Source organism: Bidens hawaiensis, unplaced genomic scaffold, assembly GCF_021521415.1.
Source record: "Bidens hawaiensis isolate Kalapana, Puna unplaced genomic scaffold, B.hawaiensis_p1.1 tig00012283_1, whole genome shotgun sequence".
Lineage (NCBI taxonomy): Eukaryota > Viridiplantae > Streptophyta > Magnoliopsida > Asterales > Asteraceae > Bidens > Bidens hawaiensis.
The window spans coordinates 739445-754095 of record NW_027491999.1 but is presented as its reverse complement, the minus strand read 5'-3'; the positions used below and the strand labels follow the sequence as shown (position 1 = coordinate 754095).

Sequence of the window (14651 nt, the reverse complement as noted above, 5' to 3'; positions counted from 1 at the left end):
GAATTCGCGTTAGCCATGCTTAGCTCTACACATCCGAGGATTCGCTTATAGGTAACTTTTTAAGAAGTTCTATACTTTTTGTTATACTATTTTTATGTTTATTTATAACTATGAATGCTCAAAAACCAAGAAGTTTTGGGGTTGTGTTTTTTATTCAAGTATCCTTTGTTTTTTTTTTCATTTCAAGTATCATTTTTTTTCTTCTTATTTCAACTTTTATTCATATGTGTATGTAGTTTTTTTTTTTAAAATGCTTTGGTTATTTACTTTGTGGTTTTATTGTTTGATTATTATGTTTTATAATAAAAAATTATAAAGCAAACAAAGAAATGATTGAGAATAATTGTAATTATTAAAACCACTACACTTGATTTAAAATCAGCTCCAGTGAATTAATTTTTGTCTACGTGGCGCCTATATTTTATTTTAATTAAACAATTAGTTAAAACCATCACACATAATATAATTGCTCCAATGTTTCCATGTTTCAAAAGTCTCGATTGTTTTCAAGTTTACACTTTTCGCTAAATCAATAAAATCGTTAAAGGAGACGACAAAGTCGTGATAAAGAATTAGTGAATTGCTAACTCCCTTTATACACACAAAGACAATGACCCTCTAAACAAAACAAGAATAACTACTCATACCAGAAGCAACCAAAATTCTCCCGAGCGAACAATCACATATGAGAGGGAGACGAAATTCGTAGTACATTATAACAGGCGTTTATAAGAAACATAATAACATAACAATAATAATATACTTAGAATTAAAAAGAGTTTAAAACCATAAAACCAAGCATTAATTATATTATGGATATTAACTCTTAGGAACCAATAATTAATGTTCTAAGCAAATAGTAATTGAATGCATATGATGACATCTCACAATAATCTTATTATTTTGGGCAAAATTTTGGTTGAACCGGGGAGATAGCCCGCTAATACAATTGGCACGAAATTCAAAACCCTCCAATTCTTGCCCAAAATTCAACCCATCCCGCCTTTAAACCCCACAATTTTCATTTTAAAACACTTCTCAGATTCAATCCCACCACCCACAAATCAACACCTTTCTCAATTCGACCCATTTCATTTCGTCCGGATCTTTAACCCTAGCTTTTAGGGTTTTCGAGCAATTCAATTACCCAGAAACCTTGAATCGATCGAATCGATTACTGGTTTCCGATGGCTTCCGAAATTGAAACCCTAGAAGAGAAGAAACACGAAGACGCTGCTATGGACATCGAAGAGAAGGAGAACGAGGAATCGAAACAAGAAGAAGTTGAAGGGAGTGATGGAGAAGAAGAAGATGAAGGTGAGGAGAGTAAAGGTAAAAGGAGGAAGAAAAACAGCGGGAAAAAAGAACCGGTTACGCCGGTGGACCGGCCGACGAGAGAGAGGAAGACTGTTGAACGGTACACTGAGTCTATGCAGAGGCTTATGACTCCTAAGCCGTTTTCAATTGAGAAGGTGAGTCGTGTAATTTGAATTGTTTGTTATTGAATTCTAGGGTTTCTAATAGTTCGATTGTGCAGGATCTGGTACTCAGCTCAAGGATATCCCGAACGGTACGTGTTAATTGGTATTTGTTGATTAATTGATGTTAATTGTATAATTGTAAGATTTGCTATTATTTTAGGGTTTTGTTACTGTGTTTATTTGGGGGAATTGAAGAGGGTGATTGGTTTAGGCTTAGGGAATTTGGTAGGGGTGTAAACGAGCCGAGCCCGAGCGGTGAGCTCTACTAGGCTTGAGCTAGGCTTGTTTGTTATTTTTTCAATTTCAAGCTTTACTGTTTGGTCTGCTTATTATTTATTGATTAATAATTTGATGCGTATTAAATTATTTTGATATAGTTTGAGAAGGCCTTAATGAGGCCAAGCTTGGATTGAGCTTAGTGGTGGATCTTGAAATAAATTTATGGTAGCCTACTTTGAAAATATGTAATAGTTAATAGATCAATCTAGTTTTTGAAAGTTGGAAATAGACGCAATTGATGGTTGAGGACTAACAGTTTACAGTCAATGACATATTAGCTTTGAAAATCGTAGTTTTAGAAGAAACGAAAAACAGGACAACATGATTCAAATTTGGCACATTCGTTTGATGTTTTCAAACTGCTAAATATAATTTGCATCGTAGTTGTCAATAGCGGTGATAGCGGTCGCTATAGTGTGCTACGTAGCGATGCGGCTATAGGCTGCCATATACTAAATATTGGTCATTTAGCGTGATATAGCGGTATTTAGGGTTTTTTTATTTTTATTTTATTTTTTAATATAAAAAATTGTAGTAACCTATTTTTTAGACTTGCTTATCAACCAAAAAGCTGCATGTTCCACAAATTCCACCGTAAAAGCTTATTTTGTGAATATAAACCCTAATTATTTGCTTAAATTTTCTGCCTCTTTATCGCTAAATATAAAATAGCGGCCGCTATTTACCGCTATTCACTACGTAGCATATAGGTGACTTGTCGCTATTTACCGCTATTCGCTATTGACAACTATGATTTGCATATCGGTTTCATAACAATTAATGCTAAAAACCTAAAACATTTGCACTTATGACAAACTTGAGGGGTAACCCGGGCTACCCCTATAGTCTTAGTAGATCCTCCACTGCTTGAGCTCGTATGTATCTTAAATGAGCCAAAGCTTAGCTCGATCTCAGCTATGCAGCTTGAATTTAATAGATAGAAGTAGGAACGAGCAAATGGTACTGGGCACCAGTACCGAAACGAGCATTTCGGTACCGATATTTACCAAACTTTTGTCTATGGTATCATACCAGTACCGAACTGAACATTTTCTAGTACCAGTTCAAGTTTTTGGAAAAATCAGGATCGTGATTTTTGGTATCGGTTTGGTACTGAGCTTATGCCTAATTGAACTTCAATGATAGATGTTCAATAGAGTTAAAAGTTGGAAGTGCACCATGCTTGTTAAGGCTTGATGAGCTTAAAGAATTTTCTCATACAAGGCTTGAGCTTGGGATTGATAACTAAATGAGCTTTATATGATGACCAGGCTGGCTTGTTTTGATCTTTTCATCAATCTGTTTTCAAGTAACTCTCAAGTGGCTTTGCTTTTTTTCATGTCTAGAACCTGGGGACTTGTTTATAAGATTTTGGTTGTATTTATGCTTTAATTTTTGTAGTTTGCACCCTTGAAAACATTCTATCAGTTTATGTGTGCTTGAACTCTCAAATTATTCATATTTCAGTTTCTAGCTTAAAAAATTATCATGCTATCGTTAGGGCTTCTTGTTGTTTCATGCCTCTAGGTCACAAAATTTGTGCGCTTTTTGATGCACTTGTTGTTTCTTAATTTCTCTTTTGCCATTTTGATTTTATCTTATCAGTTTCTTCAATCTGAAATTTGGTAAAAATTTTTGGCATTTTTATGTGGTTGTACTGCTATTATGTACACAGTCAGAGCTATGATAGACTGATATTGCCATGTCTTCATTGATTTATGTAGTGTTTTTAAGTGGGGTGATTTGCTAACAGCGTGTTTTAGCTTATATACTCTTATGTCTTTATGTACACAAAATGTTAATGTTTTATGCTGGTCATCATTAGTTTTAGGCTTTGTTATGTGCTTGTCAAGTATTACTTATAACTTTTAATCATGTGTGTCATTTCACTATAAGGTATGAAGTATTGTCTAAATGAATTTGATATTTATAAATGAGTTTGAAGTGGTTAGCTTTGCAGGCTTTTATACATGTGTTCATAATGTTGAATCTGTACCTCACTTACAAATCATATAGTTAGATCAATATTGCTGTAGCTGGTATCTGTTATTATCACATACTTTATTTTGTTTACTTTTATGTGATTACTTTTCTGAGAAATTAGCACTTTATTTGTCTTGCACTGTGTGTGTATATATATGAATGTTATTGTGAATGCAAATTTTATTGTATTTATTATATTCAGTGGCATACAAGCTGTCCAAGAGAAAAGCTGATGATACCTTGCAGTCACTGCACACTGTTCTTTTTAGCAAAAGAGCAAAGGTGAGAAATCTATATGTTGGAAAGTTGATTCACGTAGCAATCTTCATTCTTTATTTTACTTGATTTTTTGACTCTGATGTTTATGTTGCAGATGAACACTGTGAAGAAGAACATTGGCCTGTTTTCTGGATTTGTCTGGGCTGATGACGAGGTGATCTTTTTTTTTTTCTATTTTCTTTCGGTTATTTACTTGGACAATGAACGCTGACAAAAGATCATTAAGTTTACATGATGCTGTGTTGTTTGATTCATACATGCAGCTGGAAAAGCAAAAGTTAAAGGTGAAAGAGAAGCTTGACAAATTCACCAAAGAAAAGCTGTTTGAGTTTTGTGATATTATGAATCTTCAAGTTCACAAGTCATCTCTTAAGAAGGCAAGTTTTCATTTAATCGCCATATAGTATACTCTATATTCTCTGGCACGTTATCTTTGATTAATCACCATTTATTGTTAAATATATGTTCAGGAAGAACTTTCACTGAAGCTATTAGAGTTTCTTCAATCTCCACATGCTACAACTGAAGTCTTGCTTGCTGAGAAAGAACAGGTTACCTTACATTTTTACTCTTCAATTCAGGTCCTTTTTTTCACCTTTCATTATGTTAGTTAATAAGCTAAAAATGTATCTTTTTCTTTCTAGAAAGCTAAAAACAAAAAAGCTAGGGCTAGAAAGAGCAGGACCCCATCCACGGTTTGTGTTCATTTTTCTTTAGAATCACATGCAGTGCTGTTAAGATATTATCATGCAAAGTTGATCTCAGTTTCTATTCTTTTTTAGAAACAATCTTGTGAAAAACGCAAGCGTGCAACCAAGGCTAAAGAAGAGAAGAATGTGGAAGAAGATGAAGGTTCAGAGAGTGAAGATGAATCTAAAGAAGAAGATGAGAAGAACACACCTTCAAAACCAGAAAGTGATGAAGAAATGGCGAAGTCTGAAGAAGGTGGTGATGATGAAGATGGTAATAATTCAGAAAGTGTCAATGAAAAAGAGAAGTCTGAAGAAGGCGGTGATGATGAAGACAAGTCTGCAAGTGACGAGGAAAAAGATGAGTCTGAAAAACAAGAAAAGAGTTCTTCAAAGAAGACTGTTAAGAAGGATTCTAAAGCTGTTAAAAAAGACGGTGTGGAATCACCTGCCAAATCAAATAAAAAGTCTAAGAAAGCTGCTACACCTGCTTCATCTGCTAAGTCTAAGGTATCATCAAGTAAGAAGGTTAAGGAAGAAAAGAGTAGCAAAAAGGCCGAAGCTAAAAGCTCTGCCAAGAAATCTGCAAAAGATCAAGGTAAACATGTTTTATTTAATTATTGTCAGTTACTCAATGCACGATTACATGCTTTTATAATTTTTGTCATAAAATTTCATTTCTTTGATCCTTGTTAAGTCATATATGATTGTTAAGGGTTGTAAAATGGAGGTCAAAATGGTTTGGGTTGACTTGGAACAATTAAAATAAACAGGTTCCATTTTTCGAATGGGTTATGTTTGGGTTGACATGTTAAATAAACGGATCATGTCGTTTTGTTTATTCTTTTACTTTATATTTACTTGTCTGGTTAGATTAAACTCTGATCTACCATATTAGGATGTACATAAGGCTGTAAGTGAACAAATAGTGAACTGTTTGACAGGACGTTCATTTATTTAATTATGAATAAACACAAACCAAAAAAATGTTCATTTAGTTAAATGAACAAACATGAACACATGTCTGGTTTTTCATCTATGTTTGTGAATGATTGTTTATGTTTGATCAAGTTTGTTAATATGTTTTAGTTTTAATAACCTTTTAGGCCAACCCATTGTTTTTCACAGTATTTGTATATGGTTTTAGCTTAAGCATGTTTGTTCATCTATGTTCAGTTATGTTTGTTTGCATACGTTTTCGAACTTTTTGCTTATAGTATTAACAAAGGTAAACGAACACCAACATATCCATTTTCTTAACGAACAAACCCGAACATGCTCTGTTTGTGTTTGTTTGGTTCGTTTACAAGCATGGATGCACTATGTCAGTATATTGTTATATCATGTGATACAGTTTTTGCAGTCTTGTGCTTGTGGTTCAGTAAATAAATTAATTTTACAGGAAAAGGGAAAACCAACAAGAAAGCAAAACCAGAACCAACTAATGAAGAAATGCATGCAGTTGTTGTTAGCATCTTGAAGGAAGTTGACTTCAATACTGTAAGTCAACCCACATTCTTTTGCTTTTACTGTTAAATAAGAAGCAACTAAACTAATATTATTTCCTTTTCTTTTAAACTATGCAGGCAACATTGTCAGATATCATCAAACAACTTGGTGGGTTAACTGTTAACTACCACCATTTTTTAAATCTAAAAATTGTAATTATTTACCATTTGAAGCTTCTAATAATTTCAATTTTGATTATTGTTTTAGGTACCCATTTTGGTCAGGATCTGTTGCACAGAAAGGCGGAAGTGAAGGCTATAATAACTGATGTGATAAACAACATGTCTGGTGATGAGGATGAGGAAGAGGATAAAGAAGCTGGCGGTGGTAGCGATGAGGATGGAGATGGTGACAACAGTGATTCATAGGTGGCAATATAGGTGTTAGATAAACATGTCAGACTAGGAAGATAGCAAGGCACAAGGTGAAAAGTGGCAGCATGAAGTAATCGGTGTACATGTGGTTTCTGTGCAGGATGTACTTCTGTGGTCCTTTTTATTGTGTTTTTGTAACTTTAACTAGTGTTATTTGTACCATAGATCAGTTGTTTTGGTGAAGTTTTTTTAGGATTTGGTGATACTGTTGAGCTATACATTTTCTGCTGTACTTTGTTTAATTGATTGGATTTTTAGCTTAATGCTCTATAATTTGGTGAGTTTGTATGCATGTGCACACAATAGTATCATTATTGTTTTAGTGGTTGAAGTTTGTGAGTGCATCATGTTAAATGCTTATTTCTATTTTGATTTATATACTGATTTTGAAAAAAAAATGATGAGCAGCAGTTGAACTTTTTTATTGATCTCATGATTTTTTTAGGTTTTTGAATGTCATCTCAGTTGCTTGCCTTTTTGAATGACATTGCTTAGTCTCAGTCTGCAGCTACCATTTGGTTTGATTAAGTTGTGTCATACCAAATATTTTAATTTTGCTGATTATTTATCCTTTCAGTACACACTGTCTTTTCCTAAAAATAGAAAAAGGAAGTAAAGTCCACTGATCAAGAAACCAAATCTTGGATGCCAACCACACCAACCATACCCTTATTTTCTGATCCTCATATCAGTAGGAGACTTAACCACCTTGCTTTCTCACATCATGCAATTAACATCTTAATAATATTTAGCAAAACAACTAGTTTACAAAATCAGTTACCGCAATATTTTTAAGTTTTGTTCTACATTCTATAATTATAATGTAGTCATACAAAAAAATCATATTTTTTTTGATGACCATGGGATGATAAAACTCACCTCACTCTAATATCATGTTAACCAATATGATCACGTAAAATGATTTTTGTGTGTGACAGATGACCTTCAATGGGTTAAAGACAACATCGCAATAGAAGTTGGATTTGAATTTGAGACCTCGGTTAAAGGAACCCCTTAATTGCTACCAAACACTAGATTGTATTACAAGTCACTTTCAGTTTTGGTAACCAAAACCTTGTGTTGGCCATCTCCCCATCTCCACTTTCAGCACTATATAACCCCCCATGTTTTCTTCAAAATAAATATATCCTTTTTAAAATTCAACTCTCAAAGATCAAGGCACCATTTGAGGTACAGTCATGAAACATACATGTTGTGTGGTACGATGACTTGCATGCTCAAACTCACACTTCACTTATTAATGTGTTTTAACATTATTTTATAACAGGGATTTTAAACAAACTGAAATGGGAAGCATCGGAGCCTACAACGACAACGACAACAACAATGGAGTCCAACTAACTGTCACAAGGACCGGAGAACCAACACTTGTGCAACCATCTGAGAAAACCAATAAGGGTCTCTACTTCCTCTCCAATTTGGACCAAAACCTCGCGGTTACAGTACACACCATTTATTGTTTCAAATCCGAGGAAAAAGGGAATGAAACGAGTGCCGAGGTGGTTAAAGACGCTTTATCTAAGGTTCTCGTTCATTACTACCCGGCTGCCGGGAGGTTAACGATTAGCCCTGAGGGGAAACTAATTGTGGACTGCACCGATGAAGGTGCGGTTTTTGTCGAGGCCGAGGCTAATTGTAACATTGAAGATATATGTGATCAAACAAAGCCTGACCCGGCCACTCTCGGCAAGTTGGTCTATAACATTCCTGGAGCAAAAAACATTCTCGAAATCCCTCCCCTTGTTGTTCAGGTATTTTGAATTACAAACAAACAGATTCAAGCCCATAGGACCACAATTTAGTTATATATGTATGGGTGCAAACGAGCCGAACAGCTGAAGAGCTACTCAAACTCAGATAAATAGCTAGAAATGATCTGAGTCTTTTCGAGCTCGAGCCAATCCTGAGCCTCAATTAAAGCTCGTTTAGTTATCGAGCCCGAGCTCGAGCCTTGTAGGGGATACTCGTTTAGGCTCGTCTAGTCTTAAAGAGCGAGCCTCAAATAAAGCTTGTTTAGTTATCGAGCCCGAGCTTGAGCCTTGCAGGAGAAGCTCGTTTAGGCTTGTCTAGTCTTAAAGAGCGAGCCTCAAGTAAAGCTCATTTAGTTATCAAGCCCAACCTTGCATAGGAAGCTTGTTTAGGCTTGTCAAACCTTAACAAGCTTTGTGTATTTTTAAGTTTGACCTGTTTTGGACAATTATGTATTAATTTCACATTGCATAGTCGACCTTGAGTTGAGCTTTGGCTCATTTAAGGTACACGAGCTCAAACTGAGCTTAGGCCTTTTTAAAGTTTTTCAAAAAAATATAAAAAAATAACTAACGTATATAAATTAATTAGCTTGAAAAATCAACTCATAAGCCAAACTCGAGCAGCCAAATAAGAGCTTGAAACAAGCTGAGCTCGAGCTGTGATAAGTCAAAACGAGCCAAGAGTTCTGGTTACGGGTCTTGAACCAGCTTGTTTAAAAGATTAGTGGTTTAATTTAATTATTGTAACTAATTTTTAAATTATTGTTAGGTTACAAAATTCAAATGTGGAGGATTTGTGCTAGGGTTAGGTATGAACCATAACCTGTTCGATGGAATTGCCGCCATGGAATTCATGAACTCATGGAGTCGAATCGCCAGAGATTTGCCGCTAAAAGTTCCGCCGTTCCTTGACCGAACAATTCTCAAGGCCAGAAATCCTCCGGTAGTCGAATTCCAGCACGACGAATTCGCTGAAATCAAAGACGTATCAAATACTGTGGAACTTTACAAAGAAGAATTAGCTTACCGCTCGTTCTGTTTCTCACCAGAAGATCTCGAAAACCTGAAAACCAAAGCTACGGCAGACGGAGTCATGCCGACGTGTACATCTTTCGAAGCGTTATCGGCTTTCGTCTGGCAAGCGAGAACCGAATCGGTTAAAATGAAACCGGATCAGAAGACTAAGCTTCTGTTCGCAGTGGACGGACGTTCGAGGTTCGAACCGCCGTTGCCGGAAGGATACTCCGGCAACGGCATTGTGTTAACCAACGCTATTTGCACAGCCGGAGATCAAACTGAAAATCCGTTGTCGTTTACTGTGAAGTTAGTTCATAACGCGGTAAAATTGGTTACAGACGGTTATATGAGATCAGCTATTGATTATTTTGAAGTGACACGTGCCAGGCCGTCATTGGCTTCCACGCTGTTGATTACTACGTGGTCAAAGTTGTCATTTCACACTAACGATTTCGGTTGGGGCGAGCCGGTTATGTCTGGGCCGGTCGCGTTACCCGAGAAGGAGGTGATTCTGTTTTTGTCTCATGGTGAGCGGAGGAAGAGTGTGAATGTGTTGCTTGGATTGCCGGTTTCTGCTATGAAAACGTTTGAAGGACTGATGCGGAAGATGTAGATGCAAGGGTGAAGGCTATTTATGGAGTTTGTGTGTGTATTTGCTCCGTTTTTATCAAATGTTAATGTTTATTTTACAAAGTTCGTACATGTGTTTGAAGCTAAATTCGTATTGACCTTGTATTGAAGGTGTGATTTTCGTGGCTGTAAGTTGTAATGATTATTTATGATTGGGATTTGATGCATATTGTAATTTTCGTGAAATAATGCCGGTCTTAAATGTCGTAAACCTAAGTTAGATTTCAGTTTAGTTTATAAGTTTTGTTATTATTATTTCAATAAACGATGTACTTGTTACTAGCGTTGACAAATAATAATGGCGACAAATTTATACAAAGGTAATGTATCCACACCACTTGGATATGATAAATATGATTATTATTATGGTGATATCTTGTTCACCAAGTTAAGGTTAGATTATAAATGTATGGTTTGGTTAGAGACTTTAGATGTGTGATCAACTGAGTATTACTACAACGAGTTTTTAAGTTATTTTTCTCTCGTAATAATAAAATGTTTGATTAATCCTCTGCCTTGAAGTTGTATCAATAGGAAATGACAGAAAGATGAAGACTTTTTTTGTTTTAATTTTTTTTTAAGATGAGGGAGGGTTTGATGATTAACCTGTGACTTGTGAATGCTCAAATATGTATAATTGTATAATTTTTTGTATACATAATTAATTTTCCTATTTTGAAAATCTATAGGTATAGATTTTTCTATTCTAAGTTAGTATTTGCAATTTTGTTTATTCCAATATTATGTATGAACTTATGGAAAGACAAGTGGCTTAAAAAATTATGGCTGTTCAATATTTTAATTATTATTTTTTTCTAAATCTTACTTGTACGTTTGAGAGTAACATACTAACCAACAATTAAAGGGGACTATAACGGTCTACAGTAAGTTGGTATGTGTTATAACAGAATCTTTTAACTTTACAATCCTCACTCGGTTATTATGTTCGACCTAGGACTCTAGGAGAATAGAGCGACCATATAAAACCTAGAAAAGATTTAACATCTCCTTTCATCATGAACTTTTATATTCAAAGGTTTGCTTCATCCTTTTCATAAGGGAGATGGGTTCCAAGTCAAGTCACTATGTTTTCAAACTTCTCAATCATACATGATTCGTATTGTCCTTGATCGATACATGATTCGTATTGTCCTTGATCGATAACGTTAGGTACAAATTAATCAAAGACTTCTTAACGGATAAGTTAATCGGTTATTTCTCGATGAAGGTAGTTAGGTAGGGTTCTTCGATTATGTGTTCGCGAGTTTCACATAAGGAAAGAAAGGAAATGAAAGAGAGGGAAAGAAGGCGATGACTGTCATGTTCTCGAGTTTCCTTTAAGGAAAGAATGAAGGGTTAAAGATTAGGTGTGCTCCTGAGTTTTATTAAAGCAAAGGAAAAAAAGAAGAAGAAACAAGAGAAGAAATATAATTATATGTCACGAGTATGATAGTTTTTTTGAATAAGAAATATTTAAAATTAGTGTTGTTTGATTATATGACCCCGTCTTGGATTACACCCCAAGAGTCTTTTTCGAATATCAGAACCTCTAATTCGTGGTTTTTTAGTTCCTGGATAACCATTGGGCACAAGGTTTAATGAGTTGAGTAGGTTTATTAGTTGAAAATTCCCATTTAGAAATATAACAAAAGTAAAAACAAAATTGTTTTCCTTAGTTGCGAAGTTTGGATATACACGTCGAGGGAGTCGGACTTAATATGCATAGAAATTTTCATAAACCAGCGGAGGCCGGGCTCAAAATTTCGATTGTAAATGGATAAATTTACACTATGTATAAAATTTTTTGGCCAAAAAGGGATAAATTTACACTACCGAGCAAAAAAACGGAGGGGGCCGGGGCCACCTCTGGCCCCAACTAAGCCACACCTCCCTTTTCCTCTTAGCATCAAGAGAAAACCACATATCACTTATCCATATAAAAAATTACACACGTGTTATGAATTTCGTAAATACCAGTTAAGAATTTCGATATTTTGATGAAAGAACGTTAAATACAGCTATGTACAATGCTAATTAGGGCAATTCCGTCTTTTAAAGTTTTAATTGATTAATACATGTAACTTACTTATACTATTTCTATTGGAATCTCTATCTCTACACAAGTTATTTAAACTTATCTTAAAATTTTTAAACTTATCTTCAAATTTTGTTTAACATTCATATCCCATTTTCTATTTTTATCTCTACGTTACCTTTTTCTTATTTCTCTCTCTTTCTTTTATGCGTGAACTACATATCGGAATGCTTGAATGCTATCTTGTTGCAAACAATTACTCCTCCTTTGGTTGTTGGTGATCACCCCAGAAAGATAAACTGTCAAAACCTTCAAGTTTAACAGCATCATTCATCTTTATTCTTTAGGCTTCACGAAAAATATGGACCCAAACCTCAAGATTCACAAAACTCGGCTTCAAGTTGCTTGAAATGAACTTTCTCCAAAGCGGCTTTAATGTCAACGTATTGCTAACGACAATGCATAATTCAGAGATGGCATTGACGGGCAGACAAGTACGAATTAGAGGAAAGATAGGGACATAAAACAAAAGACGACGAGACATTAAGATAGAGATATGGGGTGGGGACCAAAGTTTTTTTAGTTATCTTGTGAGTAAATCAGAATAAGTCAACGTATAGAATAAAAAGACAGAAACACCCTCATGTTGCACATAACTACCTTTAACGACCATTTCTAACATCCATCCATCAAAAGAACAAAAGCAAAACAAATATTTAAATGGAGTGAACGGTAAGTGTAATAATTAAATTAAAAATGAAAGATGTAATTTTCAATGTAGACAAATGACCAAATGTGTAATTTTATCCAATCAAACTTCATTACACCTATTTTAAAAACCACAAAGAATTAAACCATATCAGTCATCTCAAAGCTGAAAACACATGTTTAGTTAGGTTTCAGATTCGATTTTAACCTATAGAAATCCCTGGGATCAAAACAAAAAGTAAATTATTGAACAAAGTAGCCAATAAAAAAAGTCACAAACCGATCTATATTTATATTGTGACATGCAATTCAAAAATCAAAACGTATTTGATTGCATGCACACTTTTACACAATTAAATTACACCATACATAAACACAAGACGTTACTTATACAAGTTTTATCTTCAAACAAACATGATTAACTCATCTTAATCAAGCTTCATATTTTAATTAAAGCTTCATAGGATCCAAACCCTTTCCCCATCTGGTCCGCACCGTTGATTCGCAAGCGTCGGCTAGGATTAAACGGGCTGCATGAACCGTACGCAAAGCTCCATCCAACCGGTTGCACATCTTTTGCCTCCATCTCGTTCAACACCTTGTAGAACAACTCAACGTCGCATGGAAGCAATATCGGACCGTCACAGTGGTACCCATATTCGGTTTCCGCATCTTCTAGGAGCATCGAAAACAAGGGATGGTTCGCGTACTTTGTCTTGATCGCAAACCGGAGTTTCTCTGGTCCCACACACACCGGAAAAAACCCTTCCGGTGTGATTTTCTTCTTTAACTCTTTCCCATTCCAAGACTTGCTCTTTGACAAACCGCCCACGTTCCCGCTATGGTGCGGGAAGGATCGGCACCGCTTCCATGTCCTCGCAATGAAGTTCTTTTTTCCATTACTGGACTTGACAGATTCCATTAGTACTGTTTTTCAGAACAACAGCTATATTATAAAAATAAAAAAACTATCTAGTAAGCAACTAGATAGGACGATACACCAATACAAAATGACCTGTAAAAATCGTAAACCATATAAAAGGAAAGCGAAACTAAGGTTTGATTTATCTATCCTCTATCGTACACCAAATCGAACATAGATCTTGTTCCGGGCTGTGATTTGATGGACATGATAAACATCTGTGAAGCAATTGAGATTAAAGATATGAACATGGAAATTAGGGTTGTATTGTTGTGTGAATATTTGAATGGTTTTATAGAGGAAATAAATGATGAAATCGGGTTGTGAGCTGAACCGGGTGATGCCCGGTGAAAGCGAGAGGGATGAAGTCATATTGTTCAAAATATTATATTTTGAGTTTTGTCAACGCGCCAAGTCATCCCTCGTTTGTTAATTATTTTTTCCTGTCTTGATTAACCTTATTTTACTAAATTATTGTCAACTAGGATTACATTTATTTTTATTTAAATAGCTAATAATTTATAAAAATAATATTGTTAGATGGGTAGATAAAAAACTTTTATATAACTTAAATACAAAGTTTGTCACTTGTAAAAGATTAGAAGTTTAGAATTAATGGACATTCTAGTTCATGCATCGGCTCGATCAACAGACAACAGGAAGGGGCATGTGAGAAAAATCACATTCTTTATTAGTTTGTACAAAATTGAATTTCTTAACTGACGTCATTTAGCCACATTTTAGTGTTTTCATGAAAACGAAATATAGAAAACAACTACCTTGCATACATATTAACCTAAAAGGTGTAAATGTCACAAACCACTAAATTTTACATGGATTGTTCATCTTTATCTTTAACATTAGTCAATATTAGATGTATCTTATTTTAAACATTATTTAAATTCACTGTTAAAAACTAATACATCAACTGGGTATGATTGTTTTAATGTTTCTTAGAGCATTCCCATCTCAC

The 14651-nt window shown here is 34.9% G+C and overlaps 3 protein-coding genes across 3 annotated transcripts; 2 read left to right on the top strand and 1 right to left on the bottom strand.

The window, feature by feature from the left end:
* Positions 1–1187: 1187 nt before the first annotated feature.
* On the top strand, positions 1188–6868 carry LOC143540585 (DEK domain-containing chromatin-associated protein 1-like). Its single transcript, XM_077033602.1, has 11 exons — positions 1188–1293; positions 1538–1570; positions 3946–4025; positions 4117–4176; positions 4286–4403; positions 4497–4573; positions 4667–4717; positions 4805–5309; positions 6114–6211; positions 6298–6328; positions 6428–6868. Exons 1-11 carry the CDS (start codon positions 1188–1190, stop codon positions 6586–6588), a joined length of 1320 nt encoding a protein of 439 aa, XP_076889717.1. The 3' UTR covers positions 6589–6868.
* A 1033-nt stretch (positions 6869–7901) lies between these two features.
* LOC143540613 (omega-hydroxypalmitate O-feruloyl transferase-like) lies at positions 7902–10011 on the top strand. Its single transcript, XM_077033627.1, has 2 exons — positions 7902–8366; positions 9136–10011. Exons 1-2 carry the CDS (start codon positions 7902–7904, stop codon positions 9994–9996), a joined length of 1326 nt encoding a protein of 441 aa, XP_076889742.1. The 3' UTR covers positions 9997–10011.
* A 3184-nt stretch (positions 10012–13195) lies between these two features.
* On the bottom strand, positions 13196–13678 carry LOC143540584 (auxin-responsive protein SAUR71-like). Its single transcript, XM_077033601.1, has one exon. It carries the CDS (start codon positions 13676–13678, stop codon positions 13196–13198), a length of 483 nt encoding a protein of 160 aa, XP_076889716.1.
* Between the last annotated feature and the right edge of the window lie 973 nt (positions 13679–14651).